The sequence below is a fragment of the Camelus bactrianus genome, chromosome 9 (genome assembly GCF_048773025.1).
Source record: "Camelus bactrianus isolate YW-2024 breed Bactrian camel chromosome 9, ASM4877302v1, whole genome shotgun sequence".
Classification (NCBI taxonomy): Eukaryota; Metazoa; Chordata; class Mammalia; order Artiodactyla; family Camelidae; genus Camelus; species Camelus bactrianus.
In genome coordinates, this window is record NC_133547.1 from 56361710 (window position 1) to 56381983 (window position 20274).

General features: G+C 51.6%; 2 protein-coding genes across 5 annotated transcripts; one reads left to right on the top strand and one right to left on the bottom strand.

Moving 5' to 3' along the window:
* LOC105078642 (chymotrypsinogen A) lies at positions 1-3023 on the bottom strand. Its single transcript, XM_010967230.3, has 7 exons — positions 2870-3023; positions 1999-2102; positions 1815-1894; positions 1651-1729; positions 1079-1259; positions 867-1000; positions 1-223 (listed from the first exon to the last, which is right to left on the bottom strand). The coding sequence occupies exons 1-7, from the start codon at positions 2919-2921 to the stop codon at positions 62-64; spliced, it is 792 nt and encodes a 263-aa protein (XP_010965532.1). The 5' UTR covers positions 2922-3023; the 3' UTR covers positions 1-61.
* An 11432-nt stretch (positions 3024-14455) lies between these two features.
* Positions 14456-20271, top strand: LOC105078637 (chymotrypsinogen B). 4 transcript variants are annotated; one of them, XM_045505035.2, is made up of 7 exons: positions 14456-15436; positions 17236-17339; positions 17464-17543; positions 17627-17705; positions 17965-18145; positions 19017-19150; positions 19927-20271. In XM_045505035.2, the coding sequence occupies exons 1-7, from the start codon at positions 15385-15387 to the stop codon at positions 20098-20100; spliced, it is 804 nt and encodes a 267-aa protein (XP_045360991.1). In that variant the 5' UTR covers positions 14456-15384; the 3' UTR covers positions 20101-20271. The 4 variants fall into 4 exon arrangements, with proteins under 4 accessions (XP_045360991.1, XP_010965521.1, XP_045360976.1 ...); XM_010967219.3 differs by lacking the exon at positions 19927-20271 and adding an exon at positions 19610-19899 and having other exon boundaries at positions 14458-15436; XM_045505020.2 differs by lacking the exon at positions 14456-15436 and adding an exon at positions 15443-17052.
* Positions 20272-20274: the final 3 nt, after the last annotated feature.

Here is a 20274-nt window from a genome sequence, read left to right on the forward strand (position 1 = left end):
TGTGTTCTACCGGTTTATTGAGGCTTTGTGGAAGCAGGGAGGCCAAGGTGAGACTGGGGGCTCAGTTGGCCGCCAATATCTTCTGTACCCAGGAGACGAGCGCGGTGACACGGGCGTACACGCCAGGGGTGGAGGTGGAGCAGGTGCTGCTGCCCCAGGACACGATGCCCACCAGGGTCCAGGCTCCATCCTTCTGGCAGACCAGGGGTCCACCAGAATCACCCTGCAGGACAGGATGGAGGGGGCTCAGATATGGCAGCCCAGGTGGCCTGGCCCAGAGGCCCCTGGACGTTTTTCCCAGAGCCCAATCCTAGGCCTGACAGCCAGCAGAAGCTCTGCACAAGCATATTTGAGGGATTATGAAAGAAACTTCAGCAGCTTTTATGGTTTATGCCCCTAGAAGTCTAGGCTACACCTTGAGGTGGGGTCCTATAACAAAAGTTCCATAGAGCTGGGCGGATTGACAGGATGAAAGCTGGCCATATGATCACTGTGAGGGAGAAAGGGTTGCCTGACCCCTTCTGGAGCCCTCCTGGGCCACCACGCTCTGCTGCCCAGGCTGTATACTGCACAACTACAGGAGGTGCCCTTGCTCAGATGCTGATATCAATGGAATCTTGCGATATGGTGGCTCTGAGACCAAGGCCCTTGCTCTGGCACCTCTCTGCTGAGGTTATCAGTGACCCACCAGGAGCCTTGTCTTCCCAACCACTCAGGCAGGAATGCTGGGGAGCAGGCCCTAGAAAGGTATCTGCCTGCTACTTCTATCTCCTCTCTCTCTCTGCCCAAGCCCTTGGCCTGGGCTTTGGCCTGAAGCCACTCCAAGCTGGGAGGGAAGGGTGCCAGGGGTGCCTGGGAAGCCATACCATGCAGGAGGAGACGCCGCTGGCACCTGCGCAGATCATCTTACTGGTGATCTTGCTGCCCCAGTAATTCTTGCATTTGGTGTTGGACAGGAGGGGCAGGGCCGCCTGCTGCAGCTTGTCAGGGGTGTTGGCATCTGGAAGGGTAGGGTGGGTGGTCAGCGACTGCTGCCCTCACCTCTCACCTGGCCAACCAGTGGTCAGTCATCACTCACTGGTGTACTTAGTCAGGCCCCAGCCGGTGGTGGCGCAAATAGTCCCAGCGGCAAAGTTGTCGTCAGCGCTGGGCAGGCACACGGCCGACACGGTCTGGGAGAAGCTGGCGGGCGTGGACAGCTTCAGAAGAGTGATGTCATTGTTGATGGTGAGCGAGCTGTAGCTGGGGTTCTTGAAAACCTGTAGAGTGGGGCCGGAGAGCTGCTGTCGGGGTCTGGGGAAGAGCCAGTGGTGGGGAAGAGCCAGCAGGGGGGAAGCAGGGTGCTGGGCTGCCCCTGATGGCCTCAGCTCTCCTCCCTGGACAAGGGCCTGTTCAACTCGGCAGCTCCTTCTGTGGCCCCAGGACCCTGAGGCCCAGGCACCCAGATCCCAGGTGCAGACCTTCCCCTCGTGGAACCTTGCACACCCTCCTTTCTGCTTTGCCCCAATGTGATGGGATATTGGGGTGACCAGGAGGAGCTGGAGCACCCCTTCCCACTCCTCCCAGCCCCCCAGGGGGTTAGCCTGGGCTGCACATTCCCAAGGGCCCATCCTGCCTGGGGTCACACCTGGGCCCTGGGTGCCAGTATACCTTGGCAATCTTCAGGACCTGAACGTCCTCGGAGCTCGAGCCCTGGTTAAACTCCCCAGCCACAACGCGGTCAGAGGTTCTGGGGGAATCACGTGGGGGTTAAGGACGGAAAATGTCGTCGGTTCCCCCCACCCCAACCCTCAGACCGGAACCCAGGTCCTCACGTGACCCCGCAGTGGGCAGCAGTGACCACCCAGTCCTCGCTGATAAGGGAGCCTCCACAGAAGTGGAAGCCGGTGCTGTCCTGGAGAAAGATGGGGCAGGTGGTCAGTGCCGGCCTGGGCAGCAGCCCCCACCCAGGGCAATACCCCAGTTTATACCTGACTCATGCACAGAATGCCCCCTCACCTGCAGGGACACCTGCCAGGGCCAGGAGCCGGGGACAGCGGTCTCCCCGTTGACGATCCTGGAAAGGCCAGTCAGCACAGGTTGGATGGCAGGGACCCCACAGCCTGAGGGTGGGAGTATAGGGTGAGAGGTGGGGGCCAAGGTCAACTCTGGGCCCCCTACCCAGGACCTTCCATCTCAGGAATCCCCCAGGGACAACTCAGTCTGATGGGTGCTCCAGCCAAGAGGCTGAGCCAAAGCATGGGGCTTTGCAGGTTTGAACCTGTCCCCATCACTGTCTGGCTTAACACTCTGAGACTCAGTTTTCCCATCAGCAAAATGAGGATCTTACAGTTGCTAGCCTCACAGAGTTGGTATAATAAGGATGAAAGGTGAGTTAACAGACAAGGCAGGAACTTACTCTGTCCCTGGCACATAGTAAGCGCTCAGTGAACACAAATTTAAAAGGGCTGGTTCGAGGGCCCCAAAGGCCCAGTGGAGGCCAAGTCATACCTACCCACCTTCTCATCATCTGAGCCTGTTTGGGAGCCACCAGCTGTTCACAGAACTTTCTGTTCTTCAAGAATTGTCCTCCCCCTACCCCCAACCCCTGCACAGGGTGTGAGGCTTTGGGGCAGCCCCAGAAGGTCCACTTCCACCGTGGGGGGCCTCACACTGGCTGCTCTGGTCCAATCCTCCCAGTGTCCCCATTGTACAGATGGGGCTGGTGAGACTCAAAGGGGAAAGAGACTTGCTCAGGCTCACGCTACCCAGCACTGCATGTGGCTGAGCTGGGAGCAGGGCCCCTACTACTCCATGCTGGTCTCAGGGTTGGTGGAGCTGGTGGAAGGGGAAGACAGTCTTCCCGGCCTCTGTCTGCCCTGGCACTCACCGAAGGCTGTGTTCAGGAGGGCGAAGCAGGAGAGGAGCCAGAGGAAGGCCATGGTGCTGCTGCCAGAGAGGTGTAAGATGCCTCCCTGGAGGGCTCCCCTTAATATCCCTGTGCACCAGGCTGGTATCTGGAGACCTTGAGATGATAAGCCCTTTCCTGGGCATGAGTCCGAGTGGGCAGGATGTGCCAGAGCAGGCCTGGCATCAGGGCCCAGGATGGCAGCAGGTGCGGCGATGGCTGATCTTGGGGGCAGGGTCAAGCGCAAAGGTGGAGCTGAACAAGGTGGCCCTCTACCCACAGCTAAGGGGAAGGGGGCATTTGGGCTTCCTCCTCCAGGCCCTGACTCTGGAGGGGGCCCTGTGGACGGCAGCCAGGCATTGGCAGGATTTGAGCCCCGGCCTAGTTTCTCATGGTCTGAAGGACCTTGAACAAGTAATTTAATTGGTCTATAGTTGTTAAAAAACCCCTTGGGCAGTGTGGTCAGGTAGGGGAAGGGGTGGGGACTGAAGCATGGTGAGGGTACAGGTGGCTAGTGGGCTGAGGATGCTCCTCTGGTCTCGGGGATGGCCAAGAAGGCTCAGTGGAGGCTCAGTTCAACATCAGTGGCAGTCTCGCCGGCTGTGTCAGCACAGCTCAGAGGGCAAGCTATCCACTTCCTGTTCGTGTGGAACCAGGCCTCTTCACTCAGGCATCCTGCCCTTGGAATTGAGCATACAACATCACAGGGCATGACTGGGCCCAGGGCGAGCCAGGGGCCCCTGCTATGTCCCAGCAAGAGCTGGTAGAGGCTGTACCAGGCGGGAAAGCACCAGGGAGGCCTGTTTCTGGTGAGCAGTAGGGCCCTTTCCCAGCATTTGGGAAACTGGGGTGGAGGGAGGGAGAAATTTGAAGGTGAGGCTGCCAGGCACAGGGCACGCACCCCAAAACGCACGGGTAAAACATCTCGGCTGTTTTAAATTTCCATTGTAGTGATGATTATAGCGTGGTGGTTCATGGTACAGGTTATAGCACTAAACAGCTGTGGGGCCTTCAACAAGTTACTTACCTTCTTTGATCCTGCTTCTAAGTTGTAAAATGGGGATAAGTAGGGCACAAGTCCCACATTATGAAAGGGCACAGCCCATCTTGAGCGTCCTGGGACCTGGCCTAACACAATCCACACTGGTGGTCCAGGTACTTCTCCTTGATGTGCCTGTGAGGCCCTTTGTGCATTCTAGAGGACTGTCCAGTGACAGGGAGGGATGGCCACAGTGCATTAGGTGGGAAAGCAGGGCATAAAACAGGATGCTGAGTGTGGCCCCCTCTGTAGGAAACCTAACACCTGTGCAAGTCCATTCATCCCGTCAACCAGCGCTTACCAGGCCCCTGCCGTAACAGAACAAGTGAAAGAAAGAAACAAATTCCTGCCGTACAAGCATGCCTTATGAGCATGCCTTACATGGGAGTTTACGGAAAAGAGTTTAAGAAAAAAAAAAGTAAAATATACATTACTTCCAGCTAAGAAGTTATCATGATCATTATTATTTTTATTATTATTATTGATACCGAGGCAGTGGAGCCTCACTCATAAGGGGACATTTAAGTTGCAATCTGGGAGTTTGCAGGAGCACGCCAAGCGCATCTGGGCAGAGCCCAGGGAGGGAACAGGGAGAGCAAAGGCCTGGCAGAGCGAGTCTGGGTGGCACCAAGAACCGAGAGGGCAGGAGTGGGCAGAGAGGCCAAAGGGCTGACGGAGGAGGCCCCTGGTGAAGACGCAGGCTGCCAGGAGCGGCTGGCCATGGTGCCTTTCTGCCAGTCTGCCAGACGAGCTGTCCTGGCGGCCCCTGGCTGCGAGGTGGCAGCCACCCCTGGCCGGGGTTGGTAGGGGAGTGGACGCTGGTAGTGGTGGGGGAAAGCGGTGGCCGGAGCCTACCCGTGGCAGTGGCCGTGGCCTTGAGAGCCGACAGCTGGCCGGGACCCTGCCAGCCCAGCACCCCTCAGGCACCGGAAGCGGAGGCCCTTGGGAACAGACTCAGCTGCAGGTGGGGGCGGAAAGGGCGGCCCTGCAGGTGTCCGGCTTCTGCTGGGGGCGGGGCCAGAGCTGGCTGGGGCGGAGCCCGCGGTCCTCCACCGCCCCGCCCTCCCGCCCAGCAGGCTGACCCGAGACTGCGCGCTCCGCCGATCTCCCACCCAGAGGAAGGACCCCCACAGGCGTAGTGTTAGGTGCAGGGCCTTCTCCATAACGCCGGGCCTGAACTTCCTGCCTCTGGGCATTTGCCCGCGCCGCTCCCTTCCTTTAAGAACACCCACCGCCTCTCCGGCCCTGACCGTGAGCGCCTCCTCGCGGGCAGCAGTTCAGCCTGGGCTGTGGCTGGCCAGCGGCAAAGCAGGCATCAATCAGAGGCCTTGAACGAGCCTGTGTCTCTGGACCCAGCAGTTGTTTAGCCATTCAAGTTTACAGTAAAGAGTATTTTCCTGGGTTCCCTTTTCTCTAATATTTCTATCTATCACCCTCGGGTTTGGAGCCCTGCCTCATTTCTAGACTCCAGGAACTCAGCCCTCCCTGCTCATGCAAGCTCCCAGGGAGAAAGTACGCGGGTTGTCTGCCATGTCGGAAACCCCTAACTCGGCACCTGTTACCTCGTTGCAGGTATGTGTTATCTAGTATGTTTAATGGGCTGAGCTGACGCAAGCCTAGGAAAAGTTGTAACTCAATGAAAGTCACTCAGGAGATGACACGCTCCACGGGCGCACGGGGAATCACATGGGACCCGATCTCTCCCAGTCGGCCTGGGTTTGGGGTAAGAGCTTTGCTTGGGGGCAGGAGGTCCTGCCCAGGTTGCAGAGGGCTGCAGGGCATTGTGCATCCAGGACCAGCTCCCTAAGACTTCTGCCCTTCCCTCCAGGCCAGAGCTCAGAGGTTAATCTCTGTAAGTGAAGGAGCCACTGTTCTTAAAGTCCTGTGGCTGAGGGGGGTCAAATCTCCACCCTCTTTCAAAAAAATTATTAAAAATAAGATACATTGTTGTAAAATTTACACATGGTGAAATGCACAGATCTTAAGTGAACAGAGGGATGAATTTTGATATATATGGTATATCAAATATCAAATATTTTAACAAACACCAGGATCAAGATATAAAGTAATACCATCACCCCAGAGAGTCTCTTCACTCTTCTTTCCAACCTCACCTCCTCTGAGGCAACTGGCAACCACTGTTTCTATTTTTTTTCACCATAGATTAGTTTTACCTGTTCTAGAAATGTATATAAATGGTACCATATAGGATGCTGTCTTTGGGTCCAGATTCTTTCACTCTGCCAAATGATTTTGCAGTTCATTTGTGTTCAGAAGCGTGTTCCTTTTTACTGAGGAGTGGTGTTTCACATCATATACACACCACACTTTGTATACTCATTCTCCTTCTGGGACATTTGCGCTGTTACCCCTCCCCCACCTTGCCCTCCTTTTTCTCCTTGTAATGAGGTGATTCTCAAGCCTATACACAGGCAGACAAGACATACAATTTTCTTTATTTTTCTATTAGAGAATGAAATTTCTATTTTGATCCTTTATTCTACCAAGAGCCTGAAACCAAATCTCAGCCCATAGACAGTAACATTTGCGCGGGCAAATGCCCAGAGACAGTGAACCCAGACATGGGGTAGGGGGAGCTGGCCCTTTTCCCTCCTCAGGTGTCCACACTGCTGCTTGCTGAGATGCCCCCATCCTATCATTGCAGCTGGCTGTTTCTGTCCCCCATCCCAAGGCCTCCCCAGGGTTTGGCCTCTTTCTTAGCCACTTACACATCCTTCTGGGCACCTGGGAAACATCTGGCTGCTCCCTCTGCCCTGCTAGGTTCAGGGGACTTTGGAATGTTCAGTTCCCTGTCTTCACAGGTGGCCCTTTCTGCTCCCAGACTCCCTAGCAAGCCAGCAATGGAGGCCCATCTTCAAGGTTCGTCAGAGGCAGTAAGACAGAGGTCCTCCCTCAAACTCACTTGTTTTCCTATTATTTTTTCCCCCAGCCCTGGCCAAATAGGGACCAGGAGATGGCAATGAGAAGGATCTCAAGCCTAATGTTAGGGACATACCCCAAAAACTTGGCTTTTTTCTCTTGCTCAGGGAATCTTAAGTTAATATTTTTGGGAGGGAAATTATCAAATATTTCAGACTGCCCAGGTATTTACTGGGGTTTGTCCTCAGCTAGGGGGCTAAGGGGTCCAGCTATGAAAAACAGAGACCTGGAAAACTATAGCTTAAGCAAATTAGATATTTATTTTTCTCATTTAACAAGACTTCTAAAAAGACAGTCTAAGGCTGATATGGCAATTCAAAGCCTGTGTGATATCTTCCTTGTGGTTCCAAGATGGCTACTGAACTTCCAAGCATCACATCTGCATTCAGGCAGGAAAAGAAAAGGGAGACAAAAGGGCAAAAAGCAATACCAATGGAATCTGTCTCATTTATAAAAGTCTTCCTGGTAGCCCCAGCTATTGACTTCTGCTTACACCTCATCAGGCACAGCTGTGTCTCAAGGCCACCCCTAGCTGCAAGGGAGTCAGAAAAGGAAACATTTTAACTGAGGCCTTCACCCCAAACAAAATCTGGAAGAGTAGAGGAATGGGTTTTCATAGGCCACCAGCACTGACTGCCACACTAAAGAAATTTTCTCTCTCCTGGGATTGGAAAAACTGAAACTGATTCTTACTTTTTTATTGTTGTTTTCTTTTGAGGGGAAAGTAATTAGGCCTTCTTCTTCTTCTTCTTCTCCTTCTTCTTCTCCTCCTTCTTCTTCTCCTCCTTCTTCTTCCTCTTCTTCTTTTCTTCTTCTTCTTCTCCTTCTCCTTCTTCTTCTTCTTCTTCTTTTTATTATTATTATTATTATTATTATTATTATTATTATTATTATTATTATTATTATTATTATTATTATTATTATTATTATTATTATTATGTGTAGGTACTGGGGATTAGAGCCCAGGACCTTGTGCATGCTAAGCACACACTCTACCACTGAGCTATACCCTCCCCCTACTTTTTTTTTTTTAATGGCACTAATCTTATGCCTCGATTCCTTCAGGATTTAGGCATTTGAAATGGAACAGCTCAGTGTCCCACAATTCTAAAGCTCTGGCTTCTTGTAGAAGTCAGGATTCTCAGTTGCCAGCAAAGCCAAAAACTCTGTCAGACTGAAGGGGAGAATGAATTTCTTAGGAGAGTTAAAGGATGTTATCAGGATGGTGAACTGGGAAACCAGGCTGGGGCACAGCGGCCAGGTGCCTCCACACTGCGCTCAGAACCTATAAGGTGGGCAACCCCTTAGACATAGCCAGGGGGTCTGATGCCAGGGCACTGGAGAGAATGGTACCTGCTCCCTCACTCCTTTGGTCACCCAATATGTGCCTAATCAAACATATTTGATCATTTCTAAGACAAATTATTTTCACATTTTAGTGTCTCTGAAAATCAGAGTCAGAATTGTCTTACGAGTGATAATCACAGTCACTGGCCACGTGACAGTGGTACCCATACACACCTGGTTGTTATTTCTTTTTTTTTTTAACCTGTAAAAATCAAGCATTTTTATTTAGTTATAACAAGGAAGCACTCATTTATTCTCCACTTTAAATACCATTCTTAAAAATAGTAATATTCAGGCCTATGTTGAAAATTCTGCCCTGGTAGTTTCCAGAGCAGAATTCACCACACTGAGTCCCCAAGCTGTTGAGATTTTAAATCGTTTGGCAGTGCACCGCAGGATGCTAAATAAGGCTTCACCTGTACTGCTTTGGATTTCTTGATAGCTTTGTTATGCTTTCCACCACCCATTGGAACAATTAGTTCAGCTTCCTTAACCTAAACTCTTCCCGGGTATAAAAGCCTGGACGTTATTCCTAATGGCATAATTCCAGCCTCTTCTGTGCTTCAAATGACAGACCACTTGAGGACCTTTTGAGGAAGGAAGAGGAGTCTGATCAATGTCTGAGCATCTGGTGACCCCTTCTTGTAAGTAAGGTCAAGGGACCAGCCATATAGAATGGGCCGTGACAATTTCGAAGAGCATCCCAGATCCCTTTTAAGAGATCTCTCAACTCTCTTTTAAGAGGTGCTGCTTCACCAGTGCCCTTGGTAGCACAGAGGACAGTGTGGCTGGAAAAACATGAGCAGAGGTGACTTTGAGACAAAGGGGGCTTCAAGGAATCAGACTCTGTGACTAAGTTTTAAAAACACCTTCATTTATCTTTCTTACATTTTTCCCCACATGCACAGGAGTGAATAGAGATAAAAAGCGATGTCTAATACATAAAAAGGCTTCCTTCAATCAAAACTTAAAAAAAATCTAAGTGATGAGAAACCATTCTTTCACAGTTTCATTGGCAGCATTTTCTCCTTTTTAGTGGTACATAAAAAAAGAATGTACAGTTATAATAGATGGAGTCTTTTGCTGACTCTGTATCTGTATCAGGGGCCCAGGAGGAAATAAATCGCCCATTCAAACAGGGCAACACTGGAGAGTTTTACAAAGAGACAGTTTCTAGAGGTGGGGCCAAGGCTTAGGGAGACCATAAGGAGATGCAGGTGTTCAGGGCTAACAGCAGGGCTGGCCATGCAAGAGCGGGTACGTGGCCCCGGGAATCTTGGCCTTCGTGGAAATGGGTGAAGACCACCCCAGTGAGGACCAGTAGAGGCTGTTCATTCAGAGCTTGCTGTAGCGGGGAGTCCAGCAGCATCACTTGTGTTTGGCAGAGGAGAGGGAAAGCTTTATAGTGGGAAAGGCAGGGCTTCAGGTGTACCCCCACGGAGGTGTTAGTACAGGGAAGTTGGAGGTGGGCCAGCTAGAAGTGGGGTGTTGTATGGGATGGGTTAGGTGTACATACTTGGCTTTCTGTGGTTACTCCTAAATTGGAAGCAGGAGCAAAGATTAGGGAGGCTGTCAGTTATTAATCTTGGCCATTCGGGGCAGATTGTTATTGTTTGCCTTCCTGGACTGGTTGCCACAGATTGTAGGTCAGAGTTTTACTTTTCTATACTGTCTGGACAGCATCCATTTGTATAGTCAGTCTCTCACCTTCTATATAAATTTTCAGGGCAAAAAATATGGGTACAGGGAGATGCAAAGGATTGGGGCCATTTTTCCCATCTACTATGGGGCCCACTTTTGTTCTGAGCCTGGAGGCAATGAGGACTGGCAGAGAATGGCATCGTCTCGTGAGGTGACTGGCCCAGATTGTCGCTGAAAGCTTTTATGCAGATGGAGGTTGGCTCCCTCAGACAGGGGGACTGGAATACCTGGGTTGTCAAGGGTGGGGTCATGGAGATTTGGGGGTGCAAATTTCTCCAGCCTTTTTCTGTCTGCCCAAAGGACCTCATCCCACGTCTCAGGAGCCCCACTCCTTCCCCACTAGTTCCTTACCTGGTGGAGTGGAGTATTGATCACCTTCTGCAACTCTCCAAGCCTTAAAATCAGGCTCTGGGTTGTCCTTGACCACATCAATCCTGTGGCTGCAGGAGATGGGGGAAACCTCCAAAGCTGCTTTCAAGGATTCAGATTGTCAACCCACGTGCAGGTGAACATGAGCATCCTTCACTCCTCCTTTCCCCGGCGTTTGCTCTCCAGGGCCATCAGAAGAAGGCTTCTGCCTCCACAATATTTTTTAACAGTTTTATTGAGATATAATCCACCCATTTAAAGTGTATGAATCAGGGGGAGGGTATAGCTTAAGTGGTAGAGCGCATACTTAGCATGAACAAGGTCCTGAGGTCCTGGGTTCAATCCCTGGTACCTCCTCTTAAGAAACCAAATAAATAAATAGACCTAATTACCTCCCTCTCCCACAAAATTTAAATAAATAAACAAAGTGTATTTTGGTATATTGCAGTAATTTTTAAAAAATTGTAATATACATAAAATTTGCCATTTTAACTATTTTTAAGTGTATAATTTAGTGGTATTAATTACATTTGTGATATCGCCATCGGCTAATTTCTACACTGACTCCTTTTAAAAAAAATGTTTTGGGAGGAGTTAATTAGGTTTATGTATTTATTTTTAATGGAGGTACAGGGGAGTGAACCCAGGATCTTGTGCATGCAAAGCACACACTCTACCACTGAACTATACTGTTCCCCACCACCATCTATTTCTAAAAGTTGTTCATCACTCCAAACAGAAACTCTGTACCCATTGAACACTTACTCCCCATTCGTCTCTCCCCCAGCCCCTGGTAACCTCTAGTCTAATTTTTCTCTCTGTCAGTTTGCCTCTTACGGATGTTTCGTGTAAATAGAATTGTACAATATATTGTCCTTTGTGCCTGGCTTCTTTCACTTAGCGTAATGTTGTCAAGGTTTATCCATGTTGTACGATATTCAATACTTCATTCCTTTTTGTGGCTGAATAATATTCCACTGTGCAGACACACCATATTTTGTTTATCCATTCATCCACTGAACACTTGGGTTGTTTTACCTTTAAGCTATTGTGAATAGTGATGCTATGAACATTTGTGTACAAGTATCTGGTCAAATCCCTGCTTTCAGTTTTGGAGATGATATACCTACAAGTGGAATTTCTGGGTCACATGGTGGCTCTCTGTTCAGCCTTTTGAGATACTGCCAGGCTTTTCCACAGGAGCTATATCATTTTCCATTTCCACCAGTAATGTACCACGGTTCCAATTTCTTCACAACCTTGCCAAAACTTATTTTCCATTTTTTAAAATGATTGGTGTGAAGGGGTAGCTCATTGTGCTTTTTTTTTCAATTTTCCAAATTGTGCTAAAATATGTATAACATAAAATTTACCATCTTAATCATTTCTCAGTGTGCACTGCAGAATGTACTAAGTACATTTATATTGTGCAACCATCACCACCATCCACCTCCAGAACTCTTTTCATCTTGCAAAACTGAACCTCTGTATCCATTAATCTATAACTCTCCACTGCCCCTCCCCCCAGCCCCAGGCAAATAGCCTGGAATTTGACTATCCGAAGTACGTGGGATCATACAATCTTTGTCTTTTTGTGACTAGCTTATTTCACTTAGCATAATGTCCTCCAGGTTCATCTGTGAAGTAGCATGTCAGAATTTTCTTCCTTTTTAGGTCAGAGTAACATTCCATTGTCTGTGTGTATATATATGTATACACATAGACAATATGAATAAACACACACATTTTGTTTGTTCATTCATTGGTCAGTGGACACTTGGGTTGCTTCTGCGTTTTAGCTACTGTAAATAATATTGCTGTGAGCATGGGTGTACAAATATTTTTTTGAAACCCTGCTTTTAATTCTTTTGAGTATATACCCAGATGTGGAATTGCTGGATCATATGGTAACTCTACTTTTAATTTGTTGAGAGACTGTCATATAGTTTTCCATAGAGGCTACACCATTTTACATTCTCACCAACAGTGCACAAGGGTTCCAATTTCTCCACATCCTCTCCAATTCTTGGTTATTTCCTGTTTTCTGGGGTTTGTTTATATTAGCCATCCTAATGGGTGTAAAGTGATGCCTTGCTGTCGTTTTGATTTGCATTTCCCTAAAGACTGGTGGTTTTGATCATCTTTTCATGTCTCCTCACTATTTGTGATCACCACTGATGTTGTAGGAACTTAGTAACATGTGACCTCCAGAGCCTGTTTCCACCTGCACGTCAGCCTCAGACACCTCCCATGTTATTTTGAATAACGGTGATGCCACTACATGCTATAGGCCACCAGGTCTCATCTTCCCTGGCAAAGAGGTTGTCCATGGACCACTTTAGTGTGTGAGCAAACCAACCCTAGAATCCCATGTTCAGTGGTCCTTGGGCCACAATTACTATAAAGTCACGGTCCTGCCTGAGAACAGCTGGCACAGTCAAACTGGGTTGTTTGAGGAGAGTTTTAATAAAGGGAATTTTTACAAAGGTGTGGGCAGGGTTTCAGAAAACTGACAAAAAACAGTGAGACGTACAGCGTTCTCAGAGCTGAAGGGACAAGGGGGGAGCAGCTAAGGAACCCAGAAAGGGTAGCTGTGCAGACAGGGCCTCTGTGGAATGAGGCAGCCAACCCACAGCAGCTTCTCAGGGAGGGAACCCAGAGAATCAATACCCTGACCACTCCCCCACAACCCCAGCTCTGTCCCTGTTCCTGCTGGGCCTCCCCTGGGCTGACTCCCACAGGAAGCCAGAGAGCCTGGGAAGACGTAGTGCAGTCTCATCCCTGAAGGTCAGTCTTGCTAGAGGCCAGCAAGATGGAGAAGGGCAGAGAGTAGGTCTAAAGGGGAAAATGGAAGACATCCAGAACCATTCTACGGTCATTCTGTATCCGTTAAGATGCTTTGCGTAATAAAACACATGGCTGACAGTGGCTAAACTATGCAGATTTGCTCTGCTCACACAGCAGCGATCTGGAGGCTTCTGCCGGGTGTTTGGCGATGGTGGCTCTGGGTCAGCGTCCTTCCTCTCTGGGTCTCAAGATGGTGGCTGAGGCTTGAATCACCATGTCCCCACAGGGCTCTGCCCAAGTGTAGGAAGGGAAGGGCTGGAGTTCTCCTCTTTGCCTCCATCAGCTTATGTTCATCAGAGTCCTACACCCTCACCCCTGAGAGCTGGAGTGGCACAACCCTCCAGGGGAACCGTCCATGAAAACAAGAAGGGGGAGATGGCTTTAGGCAGGTGGCAAAGACTGTTACTCTTTGTAACAAAATGGTCACCCTGCTGTCAGGGAGTGCACGCTCCCAGGGTCTGGTTTCAATGAGGGGATGAGCTGGGGCCAAAAGGAATCGTTCAAAGTAAAAAACACACCAGCAAATGTGCACATATCTCCTGTACTCTAGTCGGCCAAGAGTTTACTTTCCAGTGACCTCAGGCTGCTTCTGTTTTCCATTCTGGAAAAATCCCTGAGGCAAGGAAAATACAAATGACTTGGCTACCTGCTTGGAATGAGTGAAGGAAACAAAACAAAACAGCAGATGTTAATATTTCAATAAATTACCCTGGCCTGGAATTCCCCGTGGATCCCTTATGCTGAAATCCAGGGCTGACGCCCAGCCAGGACAGCCCTGGGTGACCACCAGCCTGTTAAAATATCAAAAAGCTTCAGGCCCAGTTACCAAATGGCTGCTGGCCCTGCCATGTTTGTCCCCGGAAATGAGGCTGCCTCCACCCTTCCCCGCAGTCGGGGTTCAGGACCTCTGGGGGCCTGTCCCTGCTGTGGCCACTGTTCCCACTGGTCAGAGCTTCTGCCCAATTGTGTTTCAACACTTTACACACCCCTCTGCAGAAAACACACAACTCCGAAGCCCCCAGCTCTGACCAGCTTCTCCCCAGGTGAACACAGCCCTGTGACCACAGAACCCCGGAGGCCTTGGAAGAAGACTCAGTTGGGCCAGTGCATTTTCCTTTTCAAACCAGCTCATCAGTGAGGCCCAGGCTGGACTGTCCAGAGCAGTAGTGCTTTCCTGTCCCTCTCCCGGTTTCTCCAACTCACCTCATTCTCGTTTGTTTAGGTTTGTCTCTTTCATTGGAATCTCAGCCCCGCGAGACCAAGGGCGCCATGTGCCCTGTTCCTGTGGGTGCCCCGGCGTCCAGACCAGGCCTTGACCTAGGGGAGGGAAGGGACTTGTGTCCATAGTGCTGAGAAGTCATGTGCACTCTGTTTATGGTATCACTGGCCTATCACCCATATCTGTCCCTTTCTCATTGATCGGGGACAATTAAAATCCTTTCTTTTCTGTTTCCTCAATGTGTGAGTTGATGGTGTGGAATCAAATTTTTTGTTTTATAAGAAACTCAAGCTTTATGCAACTGCCATTTCCTTAACAGTACGAATTATCACAGAACAGGAGAATTCAGTTGAGCCCAGCGGCAAACAGGACAGCCGGTCAGCGTGTTTGCCAACCTGTGACCTGCCCGCAGCAATCCGTGGGGACAATTCCTTCACCCCCACGTGTCCTCATGCACGGTCTGAAGCTGCTTGGCTGGCCTGGTTTTGAGGTGACCCTCTGGATGACACAGAATCTCTGTATAATACTGTACTTGTAGGTGAGTATCGCACTGGAACCATTCTTAGTTTAGAACCTCAGTGACGACCAGCTGGAGGTCTTTGGACCCATGGTGGGATTGCCTGCACTTGGGAGCTGGGACTCCTCCCTGGCACACTGGGAGCGGCAGAGCCCCCAGCCCTGTGTCCTTTGGCTGCAAAGCTGGGCTCTGCAAGGCCTGAGCTCCCAGCGTGGGTGCTGGCCTTGCCTGCAGCGCCCTGGGGATGCCAGGCGTTGCCAAGGCTCCTGGGTGATACTGGGCCAAGGCAGCTGCCCTTTTCCCAGGGGCCGAGATGTCCCAGGCTGAGAGCCAGTATAGGCTGTGAGGGGGGCTTGGCAACCTCCCTTATCACCCAAGGTCCCTGGATAACAGGTGGGTGGCTCTCGGGCCTCTCTGGATGGGCGGGGCCAGAGGGGCTGGGCGGGACCTGTGGAGTCCCACACGATATAAAAGGAGCCCCAGGGGCAGGTGCCCCACATTGTCCTGACTGCAGCAACATGGTGTTTCTCTGGTTCCTCTCCTGCTTCACCCTCGTGGGGGCCTCCTTCAGTGAGTGTCAGGGCTGGGGGCATAGCTAGGTCTGGGAGGGGGCTGGGAAGGAGCTCCCTGAGCCTCCGGTGTCACTGCAGCCAGGCCCCTCATCACAGGGTCTGAGGGGCTTTGTCCCAAGCAAGCCCTAGGGACTGGCTAAGAGGGAGATCTGAGCCCCCGGCGCTGCACTCACAGGCATCACGCCCAGACAGGCAAGCAAGGCTGCAGGGAGAAGATGGTCCTCACGGGGCTTTGTGAGCCTTCACACCCTGCACCAGAAGGGCGGAAAGGGCCAATCTGGGCCCCACCGAGGTCTCAGGCCCCAGAAATTGCTCAAGTCGGAGAGCTGTGGGAAGAAGAAGGGTTTGGTTCCCAAGAAACCTCCCATGGCCTCTACCTGGGGTTTCTATTTACTGGGAGCTTGCTAAGCATTTTATTTCCTATTAAAAAAAGAAGAAAAAGTAGTAAAAAATACAGAGAATAATACCACATTTATGTACCTCCTGTTGAGGTTTAACAAATGTTATCTTTTTTTGCAGATTTGCTTCACATATTTCTTTTTAAAACATAAAGTAGATTCAGCTGAACTCCCCTCTCCCCTCCTTGCAAGGTGATTCCTATTCTGAACTCACTGTGTACCGTTTCCGTGTGGGTTTTTTACAAATTTACTACATATTTATAAATCCATAAACAGGGCAAAACATTTCTAACAATGTTACATGAACAGTTTATATGCTACATCAGGTTTACAACCTTCTTTTTTCCACCCACGTCAAGTTTTAGATTTATCCCATTGATAAATCTAATGAGACCCTGCTCATTCACTTTAATTACTGTAAAGCACTCAGCTGCAGCTGTGTGACTACATCACAGTTGATAGTATAACCTTCTTGTTACTACAAAAAAGTGGATTATGATGACCACATATATTTTGGTGATAACAACATTCCGTGAGTGGCCGGTCCATCCCTCTGTCCCCATAGGCAGGGGATCTGGGCCTGTAGCAAGGCCCACGTGACCCTGGGGTGGCCTGGCTGGTCTTAGGGGCTGTACCTGCCTGACTTCCCTTACTGTCTCCGAATTGTAAAACACGAGTATGGGTGTTGAGAACTCATCTGGTCCTGACACAGCAAATGCGTCACAGACACTTTAAGCACACCTGACTTTTTCATTGTTCTGTGACAATTCAGGTCCTTTGTTTTGTGTTTCTTCAATGTGTCCTTTTATGGTGTGGGGTTAAAGTCTCACTTTATTAAATAATCAGCTAAAACTTTATACAATGCAGAGTTCCTGAAATCTCTGCCGGAGCCCAGCAGTGTAAAGTGTACTCCCATCAGCTGTCAGAGTTCTGGGTTTCACGTGGACTGGGGTTATCAGATTTTAATTCCACACCCTTTGCCCCACCAATCTGAAGGGTGAGCTTTGACTAGTGAGATTAGCACTGTTTGCTCCCCAGTGCACTGAGTAAAGTGAGCACTGGGGATTCAGTGACTGTTCTGAGGCCTCACAGCAAGGAATGGTGGGCCTAGGAGTACAGGCAAGATGGTCCGATTTCTCAACCTTTCTGCTCCTTCAGTCAAGGCGGCCCTGGGTGGATGCAGCCTGTCCTCTGCATCCCTGGAAGGGTGACTGGGGTCAGCAGGCTGTGTGGGGCAGATCCTTGAGCCTACTGGTGGGAGGTGACAAGAGAAGTTTTTGGAGGAGGGATGAGTGTGGCAATGGGTCCTGAGCCAGCCTGGACAGCTGAGGTAGAAACCAGGATTTCTGCAGACTGGCTCTGAGCCTCAGCCCTTCTTCACCCTCCCCTTTCCCTCTAGGCTGTGGGGTCCCCACCATCCAACCCGTGCTGAGTGGCCTGTCCAGGATCATCAATGGGGAGGACGCTGTCCCTGGCTCCTGGCCCTGGCAGGTGTCCCTGCAGGTGAGGCGGGTTCTGTGCATGAATGGGGTGGCATATTGAGGGATCCGACTGGCTGGGGGCTCCTGCCCAGGTCGGTGTTGCTGATGTCCCGTCAGCGCTGACCCCCGCCCCCATTTTCCTCCAGGACAGCACCGGCTTCCACTTCTGCGGGGGCTCCCTCATCAGTGAGGACTGGGTGGTCACCGCTGCCCACTGTGGGGTCACGTGAGGGCCCGGACTCCAGTCTGGGGGTGGGGGAGGGAAGCCGGGCACATTCTTAGTCTTTAATCCCCACGTGATTCCTGTAGAACCTCTGATGTGGTTGTGGCCGGAGAGTTTGACCAGGGCTCAGACGCTGAGGACATCCAGGTCCTGACGATTGCCAAGGTACGCAGACACCTTGGTGGACTGGTCGGGGATCAGCCTTGGCGCTGGGAGCGGGGGCAGGGGCAGGGGCAGGGGCAGGAGGAAGAAGATCTTTCAGGGGTCGCGAAGGGCGAGGAGCCAAGTGCCGATGGAGCCGGCTTCAGAATATTCATTCCCAGCTCCTGAATGGGCTGTCAGGAAAGGAGTCTGCCTCCTTGAAGCTTGCAGATCCCTGATGTCTCCCAGGGCTTCAGCTCATCTTTCTGGGCCCCACTCGCAGGTTTTCAAGAACCCCAATTTCAGCTTGCTCACTGTCCTCAACGACATCACCCTGCTGAAGCTTTCCACGCCCGCCCGCTTCTCCCAGACCGTGTCGGCCGTGTGCCTGCCCAGCGCCGACGACGACTTCCCCGCCGGGATGCAGTGCGCCACCACCGGCTGGGGCAAGACCAAGTACAACGGTGAGCCGGCCCCGCCCTCTAAACCTTCCCAGAGCACCCACAGTCTCCAGGTGGGACACGTACGGCTCTTTAAAAAAAATTTTTTTTTGTTTAAATTCCTATACAGTCATTAATCTTTCCATGTCTTTATTTAAAACCCTCTTAAATAAAAACTTACCAAATGTGAAAAAAAATGAGATTTGACAATATGTACATGAATAGTTTCGGAAGAAACACCGAAGTACCGGCAAGTATCGCCCTCACTAACCTGCAAGGAGATGGACAGCCCGGACTCCCCTCCAGACCGAGGAGGGTGAAGGCTCCGGTGAAGTCTGGGCGCGGAGGCCAGTGTCCAAGCCGGGTTCGCGGCCTGAACGTCCGGCCCCGGGCGCCGCGCTGCTCCCCCGCCTGATGTTCTTCCGCCCCATGCTCTCCCTCCTCGCCCTGAGTTCTTCCGCGCAGGTCACCGCCCACCTGCCGGTCCTTTAACAGGACAGAAGCAGCCAGGAAAGGGCAGCAGGAGGGAGGTGGGTCCCCTCCAGTGTCCCCAGTCGGAAGGCCGTCCCTCCCCTTCCCCGGGGAGGAAGGCCCAGCCCCTCGGCCCACACACAGTGTCCAGCAAGGATGGGAGAACTCCAGCCTCGGAGGGCAGGGCTTGTTTGAACTGGGCTGGAAGCCCAGTCACTGCTGCCAGGTGTGGAATCGGAGAGGCACCGTGTCCCACAGACGCTTTGAAGGTGTCAGGGAAGGTGCGGAGCTCGGTGTCCATGATCACTGGAGGAGGATGAGGACCACTCAGGGGGAGGGCAGAGCTCAGGCGGCTCTGGTCTCTTCCCCCCTGGGCGAGCTGGTGAGGTGAGGGGCCCTGACCCCAAGCCCTCTATCCCTCCAGCCATCAAGACCCCCGACAAGCTGCAGCAGGCGACCCTGCCCCTTTTGTCTAACGGGGACTGCAAGAAGTACTGGGGCAGCAAGATCACCGACGTGATGATCTGCGCGGGCGCCAGCGGCGTCTCCTCCTGCATGGTACGGCCCAACCCCGGGCACCCTATCCACCCTTACTGAGCGCACCCCACCCCGCGCCCCGTGTCAGGCCAAGAGGACCACTCCTGTCTGCTAGGATCTATTTTAGCTCACTCCCTGCCCAGTGCCCCAAGGAAGACTTGGACCAGCACTAACAGATGCCCCTGGTGAAGGTTTGCTCTGGCCAAATGTGGTGTGGGGCTTCCCAAGGGTATTTAATCTCATGCCAACCCCATGAGCTGGACGATTTCAGCCCATTTTATAGACGATATCCAGGCTGAGAGGGTAAGCCACCTGCCCCAGGCCCTCCAGGAGTAGGCAGAAGAGCTGGGGCTGCCCTTTGAGCAGATCTAAGTATCTTGTGCCTGGCCACTGGGCTCCACTTGTCCTTTGCACCCTCTGCACACTCGGGTCCTGGCACCCCCTTTCAGGATTGGACGCAAGTCCTTTCTCCTCCTGCAGGGTGACTCTGGTGGTCCCCTGGTCTGCCAGGAGAATGGAGGCTGGACCCTGGTGGGCATTGTGTCCTGGGGCAGCAGCATCTGCTCCACGTCCACGCCTGCCGTTTATGCTCGTGTCACTGCGCTCATCCCCTGGGTTCAGGAGATCCTAGCCAACAACTGAGTCTGTGGCTCTGGCCATCCCAACCCCAAGGGTCCCCAATAAAACCAACTGTACAGAAGCACTGTGTACACATCTCCCTGTGTGGCCTGGACTACGTGGGACTGCAGTCCTCCCTGTCACCCACCAAGGGGTCAGTGTTACTGCTCCCTTTCCAGGCTGCAGGTACCCCGGCAACCCCTGCCTTCTCAGGAAGCTGCATCTTTGTATATCATCCTCCCTGCTCAGGACTTCTCCCGGGGGTGGAACTCAGGTCCTACCTGCTGGAGCCAGCATGGCACATGGAGCTTTCTGGAAGGCTGGAGTCCTTGGCCAGGCTGTTCAGTCCATAGCCCTGGAGGTGGGCATTGGAGGGCAGGGTGGGGCTGTGGAAGTGGTCTTCCTGTACTCCTCGGCCCCTCACCTGCAGAGGGTTTCTGCACAACCCATTTATCCCGAGTACACCTGTACTCGCTGTCATAGTTGAGCCTGGGGCTGGCATCCATTGACCCAAAGCACTGGATCTG

What these genes read in the sequence shown, in the direction of transcription:
- LOC105078642 (XM_010967230.3), bottom strand. Translation starts at nt 2,921, where the DNA reads ATGGCCTTCCTCTGGCTCCTCTCCTGCTTCGCCCTCCTGAACACAGCC. An exon ending in CCTGGCAGGTGTCCCTGCAG is followed by an intron (nt 1,895 to 1,998) that starts GTGAGGGGGCAT and finishes ATCTTTCTCCAG; the next exon opens with GACAGCACCGGCTTCCACTT. An exon ending in AGGTCCTGAAGATTGCCAAG is followed by an intron (nt 1,260 to 1,650) that starts GTATACTGGCAC and finishes CCCACTCTACAG; the next exon opens with GTTTTCAAGAACCCCAGCTA.
- LOC105078637 (XM_045505020.2), top strand. Translation starts at nt 16,935, where the DNA reads ATGGTGGGCCTAGGAGTACAGGCAAGATGGTCCGATTTCTCAACCTTT. An exon ending in TCCCTGGAAGGGTGACTGGG is followed by an intron (nt 17,053 to 17,235) that starts GTCAGCAGGCTG and finishes CTTTCCCTCTAG; the next exon opens with GCTGTGGGGTCCCCACCATC. An exon ending in GCTGCCCACTGTGGGGTCAC is followed by an intron (nt 17,544 to 17,626) that starts GTGAGGGCCCGG and finishes TGATTCCTGTAG; the next exon opens with AACCTCTGATGTGGTTGTGG.